This window comes from Glycine soja, chromosome 14 (genome assembly GCF_004193775.1).
Source record: "Glycine soja cultivar W05 chromosome 14, ASM419377v2, whole genome shotgun sequence".
Classification (NCBI taxonomy): domain Eukaryota; kingdom Viridiplantae; phylum Streptophyta; class Magnoliopsida; order Fabales; family Fabaceae; genus Glycine; species Glycine soja.
The window spans coordinates 8,588,202-8,609,450 of NC_041015.1; the positions used below are offsets into that span (position 1 = coordinate 8,588,202).

At 32.1% G+C, this 21,249-nt stretch overlaps 2 protein-coding genes across 2 annotated transcripts; both read right to left on the bottom strand.

Moving 5' to 3' along the window:
* Window positions 1–4,132: 4,132 nt before the first annotated feature.
* On the bottom strand, window positions 4,133–8,229 carry LOC114383502 (amino acid transporter AVT6A-like). The gene is made up of 5 exons (XM_028343182.1): window positions 7,396–8,229; window positions 6,790–6,942; window positions 5,708–5,911; window positions 4,781–5,246; window positions 4,133–4,409 (listed from the first exon to the last, which is right to left on the bottom strand). Exons 1-5 carry the CDS (start codon window positions 7,781–7,783, stop codon window positions 4,259–4,261), a joined length of 1,362 nt encoding a protein of 453 aa, XP_028198983.1. The 5' UTR covers window positions 7,784–8,229; the 3' UTR covers window positions 4,133–4,258.
* A 1,152-nt stretch (window positions 8,230–9,381) lies between these two features.
* Window positions 9,382–11,807, bottom strand: LOC114383503. The gene is made up of 4 exons (XM_028343183.1): window positions 11,543–11,807; window positions 11,256–11,451; window positions 10,406–10,492; window positions 9,382–9,716 (listed from the first exon to the last, which is right to left on the bottom strand). Exons 1-4 carry the CDS (start codon window positions 11,770–11,772, stop codon window positions 9,567–9,569), a joined length of 663 nt encoding a protein of 220 aa, XP_028198984.1. The 5' UTR covers window positions 11,773–11,807; the 3' UTR covers window positions 9,382–9,566.
* Window positions 11,808–21,249: the final 9,442 nt, after the last annotated feature.

Genomic DNA, 21,249 nt, shown 5'->3' on the forward strand with positions numbered 1-21,249 from the left:
ACAAAGAAGCTACTTAATCACAGAAAAGAAGAGAACAAATTTAACGAAGATGACAAGTAAACTTCAAATGGTTATAACTTTTGCTACGGTTGTCCATTTGAGACCAACTATATATCAAAATGCTCAGAATTCAAAGGAGAATTCAGATAAGGTGATTTGGTACACAATTTTCTGCCAGAAAAAAGCCTCTAACTGCCTCAATTTCGTGTTCAAAGATCAAACACCCACTTTCTTTTTTTTTAAAAAATTTCTGCAACTTTTTTTTTATAATGCTTTCTTTTCAAATTTCTCTAGGATAATTTAGGCAATTTATTCAATAGGCAAATAGGCACATAGATTCAAGAGTCCACTCAACCCCTAAATTCTTCCAGTAAGCCAAATTGTCCCCAAACAAAATTTGTAACAGAATTTGAAACAAAGTTCAAACAGATTTTTTTTGACACAAAGTCTAAAAGACACAAGAAACAAGAACAAGAACGTGACAAGAACAAAAACGCAAATAACAGAACAAGAACAAAAACTAGAACACAACAAGACCCAAACAAGATGTAAAAAGGAACAAAACAAGACGCAAACAAGAACGCAAATAACAGAACAAGGACAAAACATGAACCTGGACAAATTACAAAGAAAAAGAATAGGATATGATAGAACCTATATCAAGAGTCGAAACTCTGATACCAGATGATGTGATCTTGACTAGGAGCGAATCGCTTGATATAGGCTACGGAGATTTGAATGACGCCACTTCCAGTGAAGGAAGATAAGTCAGGGTAGACGCCACAATGATTACCTTGATAAGTCTGAGATTGGTTCAACAAGGAACCCTGAGAGAAGTTCTCACCAAATTTTATGAAAATGCCAAAAGTTACTTTATTGAAAAAAGAAAACCAATACTTATAGTGTATCTGAAAAAATAAATATATATAAGCCTTCAAAATAGTTTGGGCCAAAATTGCAATGAAAATAATTATAAATTAAAAATAGAACATATTTGGCATGGGCCTTCAAATTAATCTTGGGCTTCAGCAACGATTAATATGCTTAGTAGTGCCTCTGCTTCTGGGCCTTCATCCTTCTCCACTTGGGCCTTATTAAGTATGTCTGCTACCATTTGTTGGAAGGCATCCACTAACTGTTTGGTCTTACTTCTCATCATAGGTCCCTGTATTTGAGCAGTTTCAGGATTCTTATCAGCCTTACAACTCATGCTCAGAAAATCGCTAGCTTATGGTGGTCTTGCACGTGTCCTTCATGAAGGTGCAAAAGGGATCGAGAAGCATGTTGTGCAATTGTGTTCTAGCAGAAGACTATGACCAGCCTGACTATGTTAAACTGGCTAAGGCCCTTTGTGCATAGCACAATGTTAGCCTGCTGACAGTTCCGGGTGCAAAGACCCTTGGAGAATAGGCTGGTGTAAGTGTCATTGACAGTAAGCCTTGTTGATTTCATTCCTTTGGGGAATTTCATTTAATTTTTGTTGGTCAATATTTAATATTGATTATGACTATGCTATATTTATGCCTTCAAATGGATTAATTTATGCCATTGTTTTTGTGTTTTAATTCTGGTGGACTTTCTCCCTGCAGTTGTGCAAGATTGATTCCGAAGGAAAAGCTAAGAAGGTTACTGGTTGCTCCGGTGTGGTTGTGAAGGTATGAAATGTGTAGAAATGAAAATGTTTGTTGATAGTGTTTTACAATGCATTATCATTATTTAACTATTGGCTGCCTGCAGGATTTCGGTGAGGAGCATGAAGCCTATAACGTCGTTCTGCAGCATGTGAAATCTCAATGAGTTGCAAGATTCATAGATTTTATGCACTTCACTTTTCATTTTGGGTTATTCCATGAGAATGAATTTTTCCTTGTAGCTGGATTATATCTACCTTGCGTTTTGATTGTTTAAAATGACTTTGCCACATTCTCAATGTTTCTGTTACTTTTTTTTTCTTTCCCTTTGATGCATTGCTGTTACTCTAATTAGCAACTCTTGTTTCACATTAATCATTAAAGAAGGGAAAGTTAGATTATAAGAATTTGACTCTTCATTTGTCCTTAATGCTAATTCTTGTGTTGCCCGTGAAAAATTTGGTCTGACTACAGCAATTTAAGTTATAAAGGGATATATTTTTGTAGTTTGTATCTTGATATTAAGTTTAGGGCGTTAATTTCACTGCTACATACCTCGTCGAGGGTATGATATGTTAGATTTTTAATGAAAATCGTAATCAAAATTAATTTGAAAGGATTGATGTGATTTTTAAAACTGCATGTTTTCAAAACCCTTTTTATAATTTAAAACTAGTTTGGTTTAAAATAAGCTTTCGGTTGATCTTGGATAACTGTTTTTGATGGATCTTGGTGAAGGCTATTTTAGATTTATCATATTTTTTATTGATCTTGTCTGGGACATTTGCCTCCAAGCATTTCGTAAGATATTAGTGAAATCGAACTGACTAAGACATGAATTTGTTTTAGTGAAATCTAAAATATAAGTGGAATCAATGAGTGATTAATAATTTCTTAAATGAAAAGCACTAAAACAAATCTATGCACTCGTGCATGGCCGGCAGGTTACAATATCTTATTATCTACTCTGTTAGTCAAACCTGTTCATCGCAAAGCAGAGAGGTGTCAGATGCTATCCATTTTGCATTAGATCCCTTTTTGGAATATTTTGATTTCCTCAAAGCCAAGAAAACCTTCTTCTTAGTAAGATTTTTAATAGTTAATAGATAAAATATATTTATCTTTTTATATTATTTAAAAAATCAAAATTACAATATATTTCATCCAATTATTAGATTTTTGTTACATTATTTATTTTATTCGTAAAAATTGAACTTAAATATTATAATTCATAATAATCTTATGATGCACTTTATTCAGGGTCATGTAGAGATATTTTGGGATCTAATGCGAAAATGTTAAAGAATTTTTTTACAAGAATTTTAAAGAGATATAGTATATTATATAAAATATCAATTTTTATATTAATCTTTTAGCTTTTTTAACTGCAAAATCATTTATCAGAGTTTTATAATCAAGGAATTGTAACACTTCACTTTCAATAGATAAAATAGTTAACCTATTCAATCTATCTTATAACATTGTTGATTTTAGATATGATTTAAGCAATTTTAATTTTAAAAAACTTCTTTAAACAGTAGCAACTATTAGAGGGTTTGTCAATAAAATTCTATATACAATGTAAACATTTGGAAAAGAATCTAAAGTTTTAATATAACTCAATACTTCTATTAATGTGCTATTTTCTTCTCCTAACACTTCTCTTAGTAATTTCAATTCTGAAAATAAATTATACCATCAATATAAGACTTTTTAGATAAATGATTTACAATAATCATTACATTCATAATTAAGATTATGTAGTCTTATTAATGAAAAAATGATTACAAATAATAAATCATATCTTAACAAAATTTATCACTTAATAATTTAAATTGACAAAAAAATATTAAAAATGTAAAAAAAAATGAAACTCTTGGGACCTCATTGGCCTTATGATTTCCACGGCCATGACTTTATTGAAATCAATGAGATAGACTCTTTGATCGTTATATAATTATTTTACCTTTTTTTTTTTATCTTCTACAATAAACTCTTTATATTAGAAAGGTTAAAGTAAGCAAAAAAGAATATCAAGTGAATTTTCAAAGAAATCACAAGAGTCAATATAATTTGTTCTAAAAATTAAAATATTTATATAACTTATATATAAACTTTTTATAAAACTTCTATAATAAATTACCACTGTTATTAAAATTGATATGGTCATTGGCTCAGTTAAAATATTGATCGAATTGGTTGAACATTTAATAATAATAATAATAATAATTTACATCAAATATTTCACAAAAATTGATTCAACTTATTAACTAATATTGATTTACATCGATTATAGTATTTAAGCAGTTTAATATGTCACCCGAGCCTGTTATCTAAGCAGTTTATTGGCCAGGCTAGTCTACCCCCCATTTTATCAACTTTGGGAAAAAATAACGTATATGCCCTTTTTCTCTCTAACTTTTGTGATATAAGCTAAAATAGTAAATGCTTTTCTTATCTTGTAATCATCACGAACAGATTTCAAAATATATTTAAAACAATTTAAGGTAAAAATCTACTTTATAGCAAAATTGTCATAACTGTGTAATGTAATGGGTTTAGTTTGCATAGAATTTTGTATCTATTAAACCCAAACCCTACACATTATCCTCTTACACTCAACACCATCAAGCCCATTTTTCAGCTACCTCTGCTTCACTACTGTTGTAGACACTATACAAGTCACTAAAGATGGCCACAGTGCTACATGAGACACCCAAAAGTATCATAAACCAAGATAACAACCTATCTTTCTTTGTTGCAACCCCACGAGTATCCCTGCCACAGAGTAATAATGACAAAATTAAATATGATAATATGTATGAGGATTGAACACCATGGTGAAGATGCAGGACATGTCACATTCTCAATTTCATAGTATACTTGTATTCTGCTGAATAAACTTTTTCATAAGCACTTGTAAGTTGTAAGAAAAGAAAATAAGAAGATACAATGAATTGAACTTTTCCTACAAGTTATAATCAAATTATATACTTTCATAAAAGTTTTTTTTATTTAACTTCTCCAAAAGCTAAGATGCATAAATTGATTTTGGCGTATGAAGAAACTCAATGTATTTTTAACTTATCTTTTTCTCCTGTATGTGCTTATAAAGAAATTTATCTAAACAGAGACTTGTTTTAACTTACCTAAGAGCAATAGCAGCTGGAAAAATGTATCCAGCAGAAATTGCAGCTGTGGCTCCTATGAATTGGAAGGCATCCCAGATGCTGGGAACAAAATTGGCTCCAACAAAGATAAAAGCCATGAGAACTGTGGTCACCAAATAGAATCTCTGGGTGTCAAAGGCAAGAGGAATGGCATGAGGAAACATAAGACCATCTATGTTGAGGCGAAGCGAGTAAAACACAATTGGGAACACAAGGATTAGGTGAATGCCATAGCTCACTCTAACTATATCAGTAAGAAATGAGCCATAAGGAACTCCTAGATCCCCATCAAAGTTGGCAAGTATATCATCTAGTGTATTGTCCCCAAATAAGAAAAAACCAAAAAGGCTGGTTGCTATGTACACAGATGAGCATAGTAAGAGCGATGTCCGGACTATGGCCTTCATTTGGGAAGGATCTTGGAGTTCATTCTCAATAGGGTGAACTGCATTGGAATTAAAACATGCAAGGATATAAGATTTGTGTAGAAGGTAAACTGAATCATGTTATACATTGTAGGGAGTTAGAAAAAGAAATGTTGGTTAATAATCAAAAGCACTAATTACACTTAGCTTCAGATCAGATATCCAATTAAACTACCAGCTTTGGAATTCAAGTTTTCAGTTTACATGAGCAGGTAGAATATATTAAAGAAAAAGGTTACTATTGTACACCAGCCTAGGTTGTAGTTTCATGACTCAGTTAATGGGAGTGTATCAAGTGAGAACTCTTGTTATGTGAGAAATGAGAACTAAATAAAAACTGATCCATACATGATACAATCATATATGGATGGTAAAGATTAAAATACACATTTTATTGCAATGTAATGATTGATAACTATTTACTGAATAAGTGAATAGTTGGCGACAATATTAAGAATCTACCACCCTACTTGGCACTTACCATTATGATGACAGATGTAAGCAGATACTAATATGGGGATAGTTGTGAAAAGCTTCCAAAAGGATTCCAGGCCTGTGAATTTTGGCATTAACCGTGGCATCACAATGCTTCCATCGATAAACTTAACAATTGCTATGCCTGCTGTTATCACCACAAATACAATAGCCAACCCCACTGACAATGCTGAGGTGTATCTCAGTGAATCTGATACAGTGGAGGTAAGGGAAGGGCAAATCAATAACTATTTCATGAATGTAAACTATTAATTTGTGGATGCAACATCATGTGCACCACCAAAAAACAAAAGTTCAATTTTAGAACAAAATAAATATTTTTCAAGAATTAGAGAACAAAGTCCAAAAACAATTATTTTAGAAGACAAACGGGCCATTTGAGCCCAACCCATTATCCCAACCACTAGTAATTAAAGTTGAGTTGAACTCCTAAATACAAGAATCTGAAAAAAAAACAAAAAAACTTGTTTGACCTGACTCGATTGGGTTGACGTGGGTTAGGCTAGGTTTCTGTAAAATATGTTTTGGTTCCTTTATTTTCAATCAAATTTAATTTTAATTTCTATAATTTCAAATCGATCATTAGTTCTTGTATTTTTTTTAAAAAAGTAAATAATCCTCATTTGATTCCCCGGTCATTAATGTCTAAGAACTAAATGCACCTATTTTTTAAAATATAGGAAATAAATTGATCATTTAAAACTACAAACATTAAAAAAATAAAGTTTAGCTAAAAGTGTATGAACCAAAAACATATTTTACCCAAACTTATTTAATCCGTTATTTGATTGCTACCTTATTTTATCTTACTCCTTAATATGGCTTATGGTTCTCATTTTTCACCAAGTAAAATAGGATTTCAGCTACTATAAACCATGTCCTTAGGGAGCAATTTCACACATTCACAAATACCATTGAATGAAGTTTGGAGGACTTAAGTTTGTTTGATTTATAAAGATAAAATATGAGCAAATTGAATTTCGTTCATCTGTTTCAATTTGTTGACTGGAACAAATCCGAATCCAACTTATTCCGTATTAATGCCATGAAAGGAAGAAACAGACGTACCCACACGCCTGAATGATGCCAGAGGCACCAAGACCAGAATCGCTGTGAGAAACAACAAAACAGGGCGCGTTGACCACCAACGTTGACCAAACCATTCTTCCACAACCCCTGAATAGTGCACTCCTTCTGACCATGATCCTGAGAACACATCACCTGTCACAACACAACAATTTTTGTCAATGTTTGCTTCAATCTTCAAAGTTCAAACACCTATAATAAAACTTCCTCATTAAATCATATAACCTTTGATTTTTCTGCAAATCAACCACTCCTTTTTAATAATTTATTTTTAAAAAAATCTATATTTTTTTCGAATTAATCTTTTTCTAATATGTCCCAATCCTTTCCTACATCAATTTAATTTCCAGCCCAGTGTCTAACTTTAGCGTGGGCATATCTATTTGGGCCTACATATTAAAGTCGGAACTATAAAGTCAATATTTGACCTCAAATATTGATTTCAATTTTTTTTTCTTTCTCAAATCAACTTTTCAAATAAAAGAAAGAGAAAAAAAAGAGACACTTCCAATTTCCAAACGATTTACGACATGATTTGATTCCTTCCATGAAAACAATGAAGCAAAAAACAATGAGAATTATAATTACCGATAATGACCATGTACACAACGAGCATGCCCACGTTGTTTACGATGATGCAAAGCAACAAGAGGTTCCGACCAAGGCCACCAAAAGCGTCACGTACAACCCCAGAATAGGTGGAGGATTTTGACGCACGTGTGAACCGCACGAGCATGGAAATGGAGGATTCCGTTAACATGGCACACAAAATAATCATGACTAAGCCTGGAATTAGCCCCAGTTGCTTGACGGCGGCCGGAAGAGCCATGATGCCGGCACCGACGATGGTGGTCGAGAGGTTGAACACCGCGCCGGAGAACGACGAGCCGCATTGGATGGCGGCATCGGAAATGAGGTTTTGGTGATATGTTTTGGGGCTTCGCCGGGACTTGCGGTCAGATAAGGGTAGGGTCATGGTTATCAACTTTGTGTGTGTAAATTCCAAAGCCTTTTAAGGGAGAGGAAGAAAGAGAGAACTACAAATACAAAGTTTGTTGTATGTGTCTATATGGGGTTTTTGGCCTTTTACTTGGGGCACAATCATTCCCTTTTGGTAACGATGATTTATGACTGAGGAGTACGCACGTTTTGGTCAATGAAAATGAATTGTGGTTGACTATTCATCGTTTTATACATGGTAACGGTATTAACAAAGCTGCTCTCTGCTGGAACTAGTTCTCATTTTTAGGCACAATGTTAACGAAAATAACATGGAATTTGTTCTTATTATTATCAAATACATAACTGCTCTCTGCTGGCTATCTTCTTTTAGGTTGTTACAATTTACAATATGAACAAAGCCTTGATGTCACATGACTGAGACTTTCTTTATGCAGAAAATTTTTGGAACTTTTCCATTTAAGTTAAATTTGGGAAACTTAAAGAAAGAAAACCCATCTAAATTACCAATAATAATAATTTCCTCAACAATAATTACTTTTGACTTTTAATAGCTTTTAGGATTTTTTTTGAAATGTTATATGAAGTTTAATAAATAAGTTTTTTTTAAAAACAATTTTTAAAATGTTACTTGAAGTAATATTGTTTAAAATATTAGTTTCTAATATTTTATATTTTTTCATTTTTATCATCAATATATTTATTTAATTTCTTAATTATTCTTTTTAAGTGTATTATGATTTTAATATCTTTCTATCATTTTATATTTTTTAATTAATTTTATTGAATACTTATAATTTAATAAATTATTTTTTTCAATTTTTAAGAAACTTTTCAGTAAATTTTACCAAAAATAACCTTTATTGTTTTTTTTTACTTCATAATTTATTGTGTATCCTATATTTCAATACAACTATACAAGTAACCTTTATTATGGCAAGATGCTTTGAAGATATGATGAAATCTACAAATTCAAACATATATCGCAATCACTTGCAATCACTTATGAGAAAATGAAGCAAATTAACACAAGAGGTCACCTGGTTACTTTAAGAAGTATCTAAACTATTACTTTCTTTGTTATCATTCTCTCCTCGTGACAGATTTTATGGTGTATTTGGTAAAGGGGAGAGAAATAATATTAAAAAAGAATTTTTATATATATATTTTTTGAAACCACACATTTTATATTCTATTTTAATTAAAAAATCTCTCTTTTATTTTTATCCTCTAAATCAAACACACCCTTAGAAAATGTATATATTTGGATTCACATTGAATTAATCAAAATCACATTAAAATATCAATTAATACGATTTTCAATAAATGTTCAAATGTTTAATTTCATGTTGAAAAATTGAATCTAAGTTCTAAAATTGATTTTGAATTTAAATAACTTTGGGTAGTTTTGCGTGGGATAAAAAAAATTTATACTGAGATTTACTACTAATTTACTTTTAGAATAAAAACATTTAAACATAAATCACTTTCTTTCAAAATTAAATTTTAATTTACAAAAACAAATTAATTCAAAACCAACTTTACAAACATTGACCCGAACACACTATCGACCAAGTTGTGTTAGTATCAAATTCTATTTTCAAGAAAAAGAAATATTAGCAGAAAACAGGAAACTTTAATTTGGCCATAACATGAAACCAAAATACCTGATAACGATTAGTAATTTGCACTGTCCAATATTGAAGGACAAACCCCCAACATAACGAGGGAATAAAACTTGCAGACTGCAAAAAGAACAGATATTGCTTGCAATTTCATTTGTTGGTCTGCTTGCTATGTCAATTTTTTCTCTTCCTTTTAGAGCTCCTGCTTGGTTTGGTCTTAGGGTCCTGATCTGCTTGAGGTCCTGATGACTGTCCAACAGCAAAACTCCACAAAGCCCTTTCTACATCAGATGGGGTAAAGGAATCCCCTTCTGAACTTAGTTCCTGCAAATTAACAAAGCCAAATTCCTGACATGAAAGGGATATAGTAGCTTCACCTATAATTGTAGTTCGCACTGTAGGACAAAAGATTGTCACTCAACAAAAACATGATTGTCACTTTGCCACCAAAACTGATGCCCAAATCAAAACCAAAAGAGAGATAATATAAAGGCTACAAAAACGTGTTGGCACACGAAGTTTAACAGATGAATTACCCACCTGCCCAACTTAAATACATAGTTTAACACATTGTACTTTAATCTGAAAATACATTAACTACTGCAAAAAGCATAAAATAAATTACACATCAGAAAATATTCAGTAGCATTAACAAAATCGTCCGCAATGCCATAGTAATTTGAAGGTTTTTGGGGTCTCTGGCCAAGTCACAGCCACAATTGTGGCCACATCATGCATATTTATCCACCAATTTCTATAATATCAAGATTCCTGGCAAAACTGAAACTGAAATCGCAATTTAAAATCTCGTATGATATACTATTCGTATCACAGCCTCCTTTGGAAACAAAAGTACTTATTTCAATTGTATCAATAAAAATTATTTTTATCAGCATAGTAATTCCATTCTTTAAATCAACGAAATATTTACAATCAACCTATTCCCATCTTCCTATATTAAAATGTAAAACACAAGCATTCATCCTCCCACGTTGAAAGCTATAGAAAAGTACCTCCGCTTTCCTCTGCAACTTATCCACAAATTTTATATATTGCTTCAGTGAATAATCTTTTGAGCTTCCAAGAGCTGCCTCCATAGCCTGTAGTACAGCCCAATAATCAGTTAATTACATTACAATAAAAAACAAATAATACCAACCAGGAATCACTTTGGTATGAATGATACAACTTTTTTAGATATTTTGGACTAATGTGATTGTTAGATTTGCACTTTCAGGTACATTATTTAATTTCCTTCAATTCAAGACTAATGTTACTACACCTAGTTCCTGGTTAAAAAATATTACACTATAGTTGGTATGACTTTTAAGATTTTCTTTTTTTTTGCTGGAAACAAGATATTCCCACAGCCGGATGTCATGGGACTAAATCTCCATGTGTGCAGGGATCACAAAAATGAATTTTGTCTCTCTCTGCAAAGTTTTCTCCATTAAGATAGTAATTATGAAAGTAAAAAAAAAAGGATAAATGATTAATTTTGTCTCTAAAAGTGTGTGGCAATGTCAATTTAGCCCCTACAAGTAATAAAATGACAAAAAGATTCCTGAAAATGAAATTCGCCACTCATTTTAATTCAAAATTCAAAATGTTGGGCGATGACAATACTAGCATACTTTCGGAGGCCTAAACAACGATAAGTAGTTTAAGGACTAAAGTTACAAAAAAGGAACTTTCAGGACCTTTGTCTCATTTTATTACTTCTAGAGACTAAATTGACAGTACTTCTTTATACTTTCAGGAATGAAATTGATCATTTACCAATAAATAAACTTAGCATAGATTTACAATATTACTACTAGTACTTTTTTTGTGAGCATACACAATAATAAAATAATAATTAACCTCATCAGACATGAAAGGGGTTAAGTGAGGGGCGAAGGTAGCCAAAACGGCAGAGGCGGTGGCGGGACCAACGCCTTTCAACACAGTGAGCTCGGAAACGGCTTTGGATACATCGGGAAGGCTCTGAAACGCCTTCTGAGAAGCGGATTTCACAACGGCGTCGTCTAGGGACGACACGAAATCCAACAGACGCGGCCTGAAATTCAAAATAAACAAATAAACAGCATATAAAGTTACGAGGTTGATTCAGTGGCGGAAGGAAAAAGAAGAGAAAGTAGGGCAGTGACCTCCATTTGCCGCGCGTGAGCTTCCATTGCATGAGGGTGGAGAGCTCGGGAGTGGTGATGAAGGGGTTAGGGTTTCGCTGGTGAAGGAGGAGAGGGAGTTGGTTGCAATAGAAGTCATCCAGAGAAACCAAATCGGGTTTGTTCTTTTTCACAGAGAGAGTTTGTATTCGAGAAGGGTATAAAGAGAGTGCTTCCTTCCACACGCTTGCGTCTGAACATCCCAAATCCATTCCTCGCCCAACCCTCAAATTCAATCCCTCCTTCCCGCTTCACCAAAATTTGATTTATAAGCAAATACAAATAGTACGCATTTATTATTTTAAAAGAATAATAACTTATTATTTTGGTAGTAATCATCCTCTTGTTAATAAGAGAAAATAAGCTCTAATTGATTCGAATTTCGCTCACATAAGTAAAATATTTTTATCAAGAATTCAACTTAAGTACTATGGAAGAATTTATTCTTAACTTATTAGTAATATTTGTTTTATACAACTAAAATTTATAATTTATAGTGATTACATATTTCTAAATATGCATTTATATTACAGTTAAATTTTATAATAAATAAATATTTTTTAACATGTAAATTATATTTTAAATTTATGATAAATAATTTATATTGCAATTTATTATTATTTTTAGAAAACATTGAAAGCCAAAAAGAAATTTCTTGAAACCATTAATCAGGAATGGAGCACAAGTTGTGCCATACCCCCAATCATTCAACGTTGTTATTTTTAATTATTAATTATTTTTAAAAAATTAAACTAGAACTAAAAATGTTAAAAACAATATATTAAAAGAGATAAGATATTATGTTAAACCGATAAAATGACATATTGTAAGCACATTAGGAGCAAATGCGAGGAAGAATAAAAGTTTGAAGAAACCAATAAATTTAAAGAAAAATAATCTTGTTTGAGTAATAGGTTACATTTTCCTCCATTTGAACATTGAAACCCTAAACTCACACTTTCATGGATTGGGATTTTTGTTTCGTTTCATAGAGGGAAGTTGGGCATGTTTGTTGGTACAATTGAAGATCGGTTGTTCATTTTGTACGATTTAGTTTTTTGCATCCAACTTAGTCATTCTCATAACCGTTCACATTATTTTCATGTTCTCGGAGAGAAATATCACTAAGCCATTTTCGTTCAATTAGCCTTGACAAGTCCCTACTATTTAATTTGACCAGTATTCACTGATTAAAGAAAGTGCTTTTGTTACAGGTAGCAACTATGTACTTCTCATGATTTTTTATTCTCTGAACCATTGCCAGCATGTTCTTTACTTTGTGGATGTAGTTATTTTATATTCTGAAATTGATGGGTTCCGTATTCACTTCGATTTAACTTGGGTTAGAGAATTATATTTTAAAACCATGTAGGAAACTATTGTTAATTTATTATGTATCACATATTTATGAAAGAATGAAAAAAGATTCTTTTGTAGGCTATTAGTAGAAGTTGCCCTCATTCTTCTGTTAGTGTAATATGAAAAATGATTCGGTTGCACCATTCAAATTGGCTTAAGGATAGGGTATCAAACATCTACATATTTCATCATATAAATTGTTCAGTTATATTAGTTTCAAGGGGTTAAGATTGTTGGCTGAGGTTGGGCCTTACCGCCACGTATTTGTTCATGCTACTTATATGATATGTGTTACTTAGGCAAGAACCTAACATGCCTTGATTATGCAAAATGTTATATAATCATCTTTTTGGTGAATCTGGTCAATCAACGCTCAATTCCAGACTATATGCACTATGTTTTTTTTTTAATCACTAACTGAGAATTGGTGTTGCTTTTCAGGACAAATAGTTTACCAAAAATTAAAACAGAGGCCAAACCAATATGTGGCTAGAGGTCTGGTTTGAATAGAAGAAAGTCTGATGGAGGGAAGAAGATTGTGTTGGTAGGGTCTATGGGTGGACATGTTGGTAAATATTTATGTTTTAATTTAAAATTTATAAATATATATTAATTATATTAATTCTATTTTATAAAATAAAATATTTATTTTATATTTTTTTAAGATTTTGTTTTAATGAGTCAACTAGTTTGTTAGATTTGTTTTGACAAATGTATGTTGATTTTCAACGGTCATATTTTGTTTATTGCATAAGATGGTTTGTGCCTATATATATATATATATATATATATATATATATATATATATATATATATATATATATATATATATATATATATTTCCTCTTTTCTAGAGAGATGACAGAACACGTCTGGACTTTTCCTCCTACAAAATTGTCTCTTTCTTTTTTTATAAAAAAAACTTATTTGTGTGAGAGTGAGAGCATTGATGTTCAGAAGGTTCGGTGATCCTTTCGCTACACACGATCGGAACAACGAGTTGTCTTATCTTGGGAGAGGAGCGCAATCAAATTTTCCTACCATTACAATGGGGCGTTTTCTCTCTAAGAATAGCGTTTACGAGCTTCAACCCAAGTTATATCTTTTTTCCCCTAATCTTTTTTCCTTGTACTTATTGTATGCTATAATGCATTATTCATGTGTTGTCAATTAAAATTATTTTCTTACTGTTATTTTGTTATTTAATTCAAGACTGTGCATCTTCTTCGTATTTATTTTCTTTCATTTTTATTTTATTTTATAACAGTCTTAGAGAGAAAATTATTTTTCACTTTCTTCTTGCATAGTCTTTAATTAAAAGAGAAAATGTTTTATACTTTCTTCTTGCATAGTCTTTTCTGGTAAGCATGAAAAATTAATGGATGAAAATACAATGCATTATGTTCCATTAAAAATGTTTTTATTATATTATTTATTTCCTGAAATTTTAAATTAGTATGAGATTGTTGAAAAATATTTTCTTTGTCAATTGTATTTTTGTTTAAGATAAAATGCTCTTAGAATTAGTGTATGTGAAAAACTAAAAACATCCCACTACTTTCATTCGTGCCTTAGGAAGTTATCTTTTACTTGGTCAAATGATCCTGTGAACACAAGTTTTTAAAATCAGGACGTTTGTTGTTTGATTTTTTAATTTCTATTGTTTAACGTTATTATTATTACTGCAAGTATTTTGTTGTTACATGTTGACTGATTGTCTCTTTATATATAACTCATTGATAAGAGATAAGACTGTGAAAATATAACACACAAAAACAATAAAATAAATACTTTGGTGAAACTTTATATTTTGTTTGTCGTATTCTTAACAGAGTACCTTATAAAAAAAAATTAAAAAAAAATCTTTATGAGTTATGGAGAAAAAGAGAACCAAATCTGAAATATCTTAAAGTGTGAGGGTGTCTAGTAAAGGTTAATATCCCTATTAATAAAAAAAGGAAAATTGAGAAAAAAATGTTAATTGTATTTTGTTGGATATTTTTTTACATAATACTACTTATAGATTCTTAGTTGTTAATTCAGAAATGACTGAAATTTCTAATGTTACTATTATGCAATCTAGAGATGTCACTTTCTTTGAAAATCTTTTTCCTTAAAAAAATAAATCATTAAATCTTTATATGGTTTGAAACAAGCTCCAAAGCAATGACACAAAAGTTTGGTTAAGTTATTCTTTTGTATGATTTTCAAATTAATGATAGTGATAAATGTGTGTATGTGAAACAATTTGATGATAATGGATATGTCATTTTATGCTTGTATCTGGATGACATATTGATATTTGGTAGTAATATGCATTTCATAAATGATGTGAAGTCTTTATAGTTTAGAAACTTTGACATAAAAGACCTTGGTCAAGTAGATATGATTTTGAGAATTAAGCTTATAAAGAAAAATGATGACATGAGTTTTACCCAATCTTATTATGTTGAAAAGCTATTGAATAAGTTTAATTATTTTGATACGAAACATGCTTTTACTCCCTATGACTCATCCATCAAGTTAAAGAAAAATTTGAGTAAAGGAATTTCTTCACATAAATATTCTTAAAGTATCGGTTCTTTGTTGTATTTGACAAACTTCTCTAGGTCTATCTGATATTGCACATGCAGTTGGTAGATTGGAAAGTAATTGAGGGATTTAGTGATATAAAATTGAAGTTCTGATTTTGATGAAATAAAATTGACAAGTGGTTATGTCTTTGCTTTAACTGGTTGTGCAGTATCATGAAAATCTATTAGACAAATTACTATTTCATATGAAAGCAAAAATTATTGCTTTAAATATTGCTACTAGTGAGGCTAAATTTCTTTAAAATGTATTATGGGATGTATACCTCCAATTCCAATGCACTGTGATAGTCAAATTGTTATATCTAAAGTGACTAGCAAAATTTTAATGAAAAAAGAAGACACTTAAAAGTGAGACATAAGTCTATAAGAAATTTGATTTTTCATGGTGTCATTTTTCTTGACTTTGTTAGGTCAGAAAATAATATTGCGGATCCGCTTACAAAAGGGTTGACGCGTCAACAAGTACTTGAGTCGTCGAGGGAAATGGGACTAAAACCCATTATTTAGTTATAACAATGAACACCCGTCTCCGCGTGATTGGTGATCCCATGAATGGAGTTCAACGGGTAACAACGAAATTGTTTGTTGACTAAAGTACACCAAAATGAAATTTGGTGGAGCTATTCCGTTTCTCATTCCTACGATGAGGTGTATTATAAATTGTGGCAATATTAAGGTTGGAGTATTTATATATGTGTATTTTTGGTTAAAAAAAGTACCTTTTAATGAGTCTGATGACAATTATTGTAGGGGTGGGGGTCACAACTCACTCTTTGAGGATTCACCTAGTGAGTGTGGTGGTGGGGCCACCACTGTGAGATATGGGTTAATCTCTAAGTGACACTCACGAAACAAGATACAAGCGCAAGGTCGTGTAACACGCTACCACTGATTAGAACCTAATTGAATGCCAATATTGTAGGGGTTGTGTACTAAAGTCCGGTTAAAGAATATGTAGTTCAAGACCAATTAAGTCACTACATTTTTTCTCGGGTGGAAGTTGATAAACACTAGGTATAAGACTCAAACCCGGAAGGTTCCTTATACCGAAATACAATATCACATATTTTTTCTCTTATGTTTCTATACAAATTATCTTTTAGAAAATATATTTTAAAATTTTAAATTATGTGGGGGAATGTTGGTAAATATTTGTGTTTTAATTTAAAATTTATAAATATATATTAATTCTATTTTATAAAATAAAATATTTATTTTAGATTTTCTTAAGATTTTGTTTTAATGAGTCAACTAGCTTATTATATTTGTTTTGACAACTGTTGGTTGATTTTTAACGATCATATTTTGTTTGTTGCACACGGTGGTTTGTGCCTATAGAGATGATAGAGCAACGTCTTGTTTCTTTCTCCTAAAAAATTGTCTCTTTCTTTTACTATAAAAAAAAACTTATTATTTTTGTAAGAGTAAGATGATTGGTGTTCAGAAGGTTCGGAGATCCTTTCGTTGCACACGATCAGAACCAACGGGTTGTCTTATCTTGAGAGAGGAGCACAATCAAATTTTCCTACCAGTGCAGTGGGGCGTTTTCTCTCTAAGGATAACATTTACGCGCTTCAACCCAGACTATATTTTTCTTCCCCTAATTTTTTTTCCTTGTACTTATTGTATGTTATAATGCATTATTCATGTGTTGTCAATTAAAATTATTTTGTTACTGTTATTTTGTTATTTAATTGAAGACTGAGCATCTTCTTAGTATTTATTTTCTTTCATTTTTTATTTTATTTTCTAACAGGACAGACCTTAACCATCCTTTAAACAACTTGGGTAATGGGAATATATTGGTTAGAAATGTTTTCACCTTTCTTCTGTTGCTTCTGGTTTGTATAATTTATGTTTCTGGTCCTTTCTTCTTGGTTATGATGCTTTTCATTGACTGTGGGATCTTATCTCGTTTTGCTGAAACTTGGGGAATATACCATAGATTGTTAGGGGCTTGAAATCTTTGGTTTCCAAGAGGTTATCTTAGAGATTGACTCTGGCAGCATTGCAACTGCTTTGACACAGATTGATAAATAAATTTCTAGTAGTGCAATGAAATACAAGGAGTTATGTTAGAAGGAAAATGGACCTACAATTGATTAGGCCCATGAAGGATGGATTTTTGTTAGCAGACCCGTAGCAGCAAATAAATAGGAAGAGAAGATTCTGGCGTTGTGAGTGAAATAGATTGAAATTGATTAGGCCCATTGATTCGTGATTCTATGATTTTAGCAATTTGTGATGCTTCAATTTTACTAATTTTCTCAATGTTTTTTGTTTTTGTTTTTGTCCTGCATCAATGTGCTACGATTCCATACTTTCTTATCCAACTATTTCAGCCTTTTAGTTGACATGAAGGTGTTTTCATTGCAGGTCGAGAGACAAAACGTGTGAGAGCACCAGGCACATATGTTCGAAGACCAAAATTTCTATTTACTCTTTCTTAAGCATTGCTTATTTTAGTGACTATTGTTGTGAATTGTGATAGCTTACTGCATTTTGTGACAGAGAAGGTAACTTTGTGTGAAGGGAAAGAAGAGAATTAGACGTATGTCAATGCTTCTCTCAAAAAATTGAGGGATGAACTTCAGATTGCGGCAAAGGGAAAAGGTAGTGTCTACAATCTAGTTTTTGAGATATGCTTCCATTTTTTAAGGTCCATTCCATCATTTTCTACTTGTTAACAACTAAAGATTAAGTTTATATTTTTGTTTTCTTTGGTGACAAATTCTTTACTTAGTTGTTCTCAAATTGTTTAGTTGAATTATAAGCATATTTTGTTTTTCCATGATTCTGTAATCTCCTATGTGAACACCACCAAGGTTACTTCCAACTATTTATTCTGTGTTATGATTCAACAAGGATCAATATTGAATTATTGATAGTGACTCTAATTAGGACTATGGTGAAATGATTATTCCATGTGTTACGAGGCTCTGTATGATATACTTCTATACATACTATAGCATTTTTTAAGCCTAGAGAGATAGAAAAGAAGTTAAAGATTAAACTAAATGTAAAACAGCCTCCTCACTCTAGTCTATACTCCTATCCTATGTATGAAAGCAACATGTCATATACTCATCATAATTTAAACACCGTAAAGTGGCAAGTTCCAGTGTCCCCACTCTCAAAGTCTATCTCTAATCTAAAGCTCATACCCATAGACAACCAATTTTGTTGAACCAGGACAATATTTAGATCAATAACCAACATGTATATACCAATGCCTAAAAGCATGACAGGTACAATAATATAAGTTTCATCTACCATATTCAGTTAAGGTATTCAAATTCATGTATGGATATTTTCTTGTTTAAAATCTTGGTAGCAAGTAATCAAATTCTCTTGAAGTTTCCATTGTGCTTATGCATTATTTAATTTACTAGTTTAGTTGATGTGATTTATTTCCTTTTGAAGTTAAGGCAGGACTGTATGAGCAACATAACAGGACAGAGGAAGTGAAAAAAATGTTGATTGAAATGAAAGGAACCTAAAATATTGACTCTAGTGCTGGTCGTTTTATAATTTTTAGAACTTAATTTATGTTTCCTACAAACTTTTTCAGCCCTTGAAAAGGTCTATGCTAAGTGACCTAAGCCTAGTTCTTTGAGGAGGAAACAATTGCTCAGAGAGTGCCACATTCTCTCCAACATCGAGGCTAAGGAAATCAAGGTTTGGTTCCAGAATCGTAGGTAAGCCAAATCATCCTTCTTTAAGGCCTCTCTTCATGTTTTTGAAAGTGCTTCTTAGATGTGGGTTTTTACCTCTCATTCCACACAAATTAACAAGTTAGAATTGTGGTGAGCATGTGTGTTTCTGTATAGGGAATTTCAGTGCTTGCTGAACATGGAGAAATGCCACTTCAGTGGTTGCTTATGGAATCAGCATCAATCTTGTTGATATATCTACTTCTATTGAATGTGCATTGTGTATTTGTTGCTGCAGGTTAAAGGGAAGGCAGCCATTGATGTTGTGGGCAACCCATTGGGGGAAGTCTGGAGGTGCCCTTATTGAGCAATTTATGATCTTGACTTTTGGGTCACTAAATAATTCAATCCCATACTTAGGAGGAGTGCTTCTACTGATTGTTTATGCCTGACTAGCAGTAACCAAATCCTTGGATATCCACTTTACCACATTGCGTAAAGAGGAAGAACTTGAGAAAGAGATGGAAAGAGTAGCTGCTTTTAATATACCAGTGGTGGCTGAGAATGAGGGTGGCTGTAACATCCCAATTTTTCTTAAATAAATTTAAAAAGCTTTTTAGTAAAATAAATAAATAAATATAGAGCAAATAATAGGCTGAGTACCCTAGCTATAAATAGTTATGTTAAGTCAACTGTCTCCTTTTGCCTCAATTTCGTTTTTCCCCTTCTCTTCTCAAAACCCTTTCTTTTTCCCGCAGCCCACCAAACCAGTCTCAGAAAAACGACGATCTCGAACCTGTTCACCGTTGGATCGTCGTGAAATTTGAGTATCATGTTCGCAACACAATTCTGAGCATTCTCACCGTTGGGAATTTCGATATCATGTCTGAACTGAGAGAAACACCCTTCGCATTGTAGCTTTTTTATTTCCCGCAGAAACCCAGAACTGTCTTGGTAAAACTACGATCCCGGTTTCGTTAACCGTTGGATTATTGTGAAATTTGGATATGTTGTTCGAAATTCAATTCCGCACACTACCACCGTTGGGATTTATGAGATAATATTCGTGGAGGGAGAAAAAGGAATCGCATGAAGACAGTATAAGTGGAGGTTTCAATCTCTTCTCCGTCTCTCTAACGTTTGAGAATTTTATCGGAGCAGTCGGAGAAATAACTGAAAGAATTTCAGGGAACCGCTAGAGATGTTGCTATCCCTGGCTGAAGACACGTGAGTCCGCTCAGAGGTAAGGGATGAGTTATTCACAGTTGGGGATTAGTGAGAACATGTGTAGGGATCCTTAGAGGATTAAATTGGGGTTTTATTTTGAGATGTTTATTAAATTGCAATTTTTCCTTTATGATTATAAATAAAATATTGATGTCCTAATGAAAATTGCTTGATAAATTGTGCTCTTGATATTTGTATATTTCGACCTATGATTTTGATATAATTGTGTAATATTAGTTAAGGGGTTTTAGTCCTAATGTTGTGATAGTGTTTTATATAAATTGTTATATTGAGGATATGAAATGATGATTCAAATTGTGAGTATGTGATGAATTGTAGAAGAATATGTTGCTTTGAGATTATAATATTGTTATTGAGATTGAGTATAAATGTAAAGTTGAACATGTGTTAATTTGTGAGATACGTGTAAACATGTGATGGTGGATTATCACACTATGAGAAGTGAAATTGTGAATGAGTTCTAGTTGTGGATAAGTGTGTAGTTAACACTTGATGTGAAATTACTTGTGTTGTAAGCTATGAATTGTACAATAACCCGACCAATGTTATCTTGAGAAAAGCGTTGATGCGCAGTGTTAAAGAGAAAATGTAGGTTTCCTATTTAGGAGCTAGTGTTAAAATCATAGTGCGATTGTGTTGAACTTGTTTAAAACACGAGTGTAAGGTCGTGGGTATTGTATAATTCATGAGCAGTGTCTGCATGCAAAAATTATTTTAGGGGTTGGACCTGAATCAGGAGGGAGAGGCCCTGACGGACTCTTCGGAGTGTAGGCCTTGGGGGTCACCGGGTTTGAGTGCTCCTTTAAGCCTATGCTGATCTCATATGGTTGGAGCA

Excerpts from the sequence above, each read along its gene's own strand:
- LOC114383502 (XM_028343182.1), bottom strand. The coding sequence starts at position 7,783 with ATGACCCTACCCTTATCTGACCGCAAGTCCCGGCGAAGCCCCAAAACA. Across the intron at positions 6,943-7,395 it reads TGTGTACATGGTCATTATCG|GTGATGTGTTCTCAGGATCA; the intron begins GTAATTATAATT and ends GTGTTGTGACAG. Across the intron at positions 5,912-6,789 it reads GGCATCATTCAGGCGTGTGG|ATTCACTGAGATACACCTCA; the intron begins GTACGTCTGTTT and ends CCACTGTATCAG.
- LOC114383503 (XM_028343183.1), bottom strand. The coding sequence starts at position 11,772 with ATGGATTTGGGATGTTCAGACGCAAGCGTGTGGAAGGAAGCACTCTCT. Across the intron at positions 11,452-11,542 it reads CTCACGCGCGGCAAATGGAG|GCCGCGTCTGTTGGATTTCG; the intron begins GTCACTGCCCTA and ends TTTGAATTTCAG. Across the intron at positions 9,717-10,405 it reads AGTTGCAGAGGAAAGCGGAG|GAACTAAGTTCAGAAGGGGA; the intron begins GTACTTTTCTAT and ends GTTAATTTGCAG.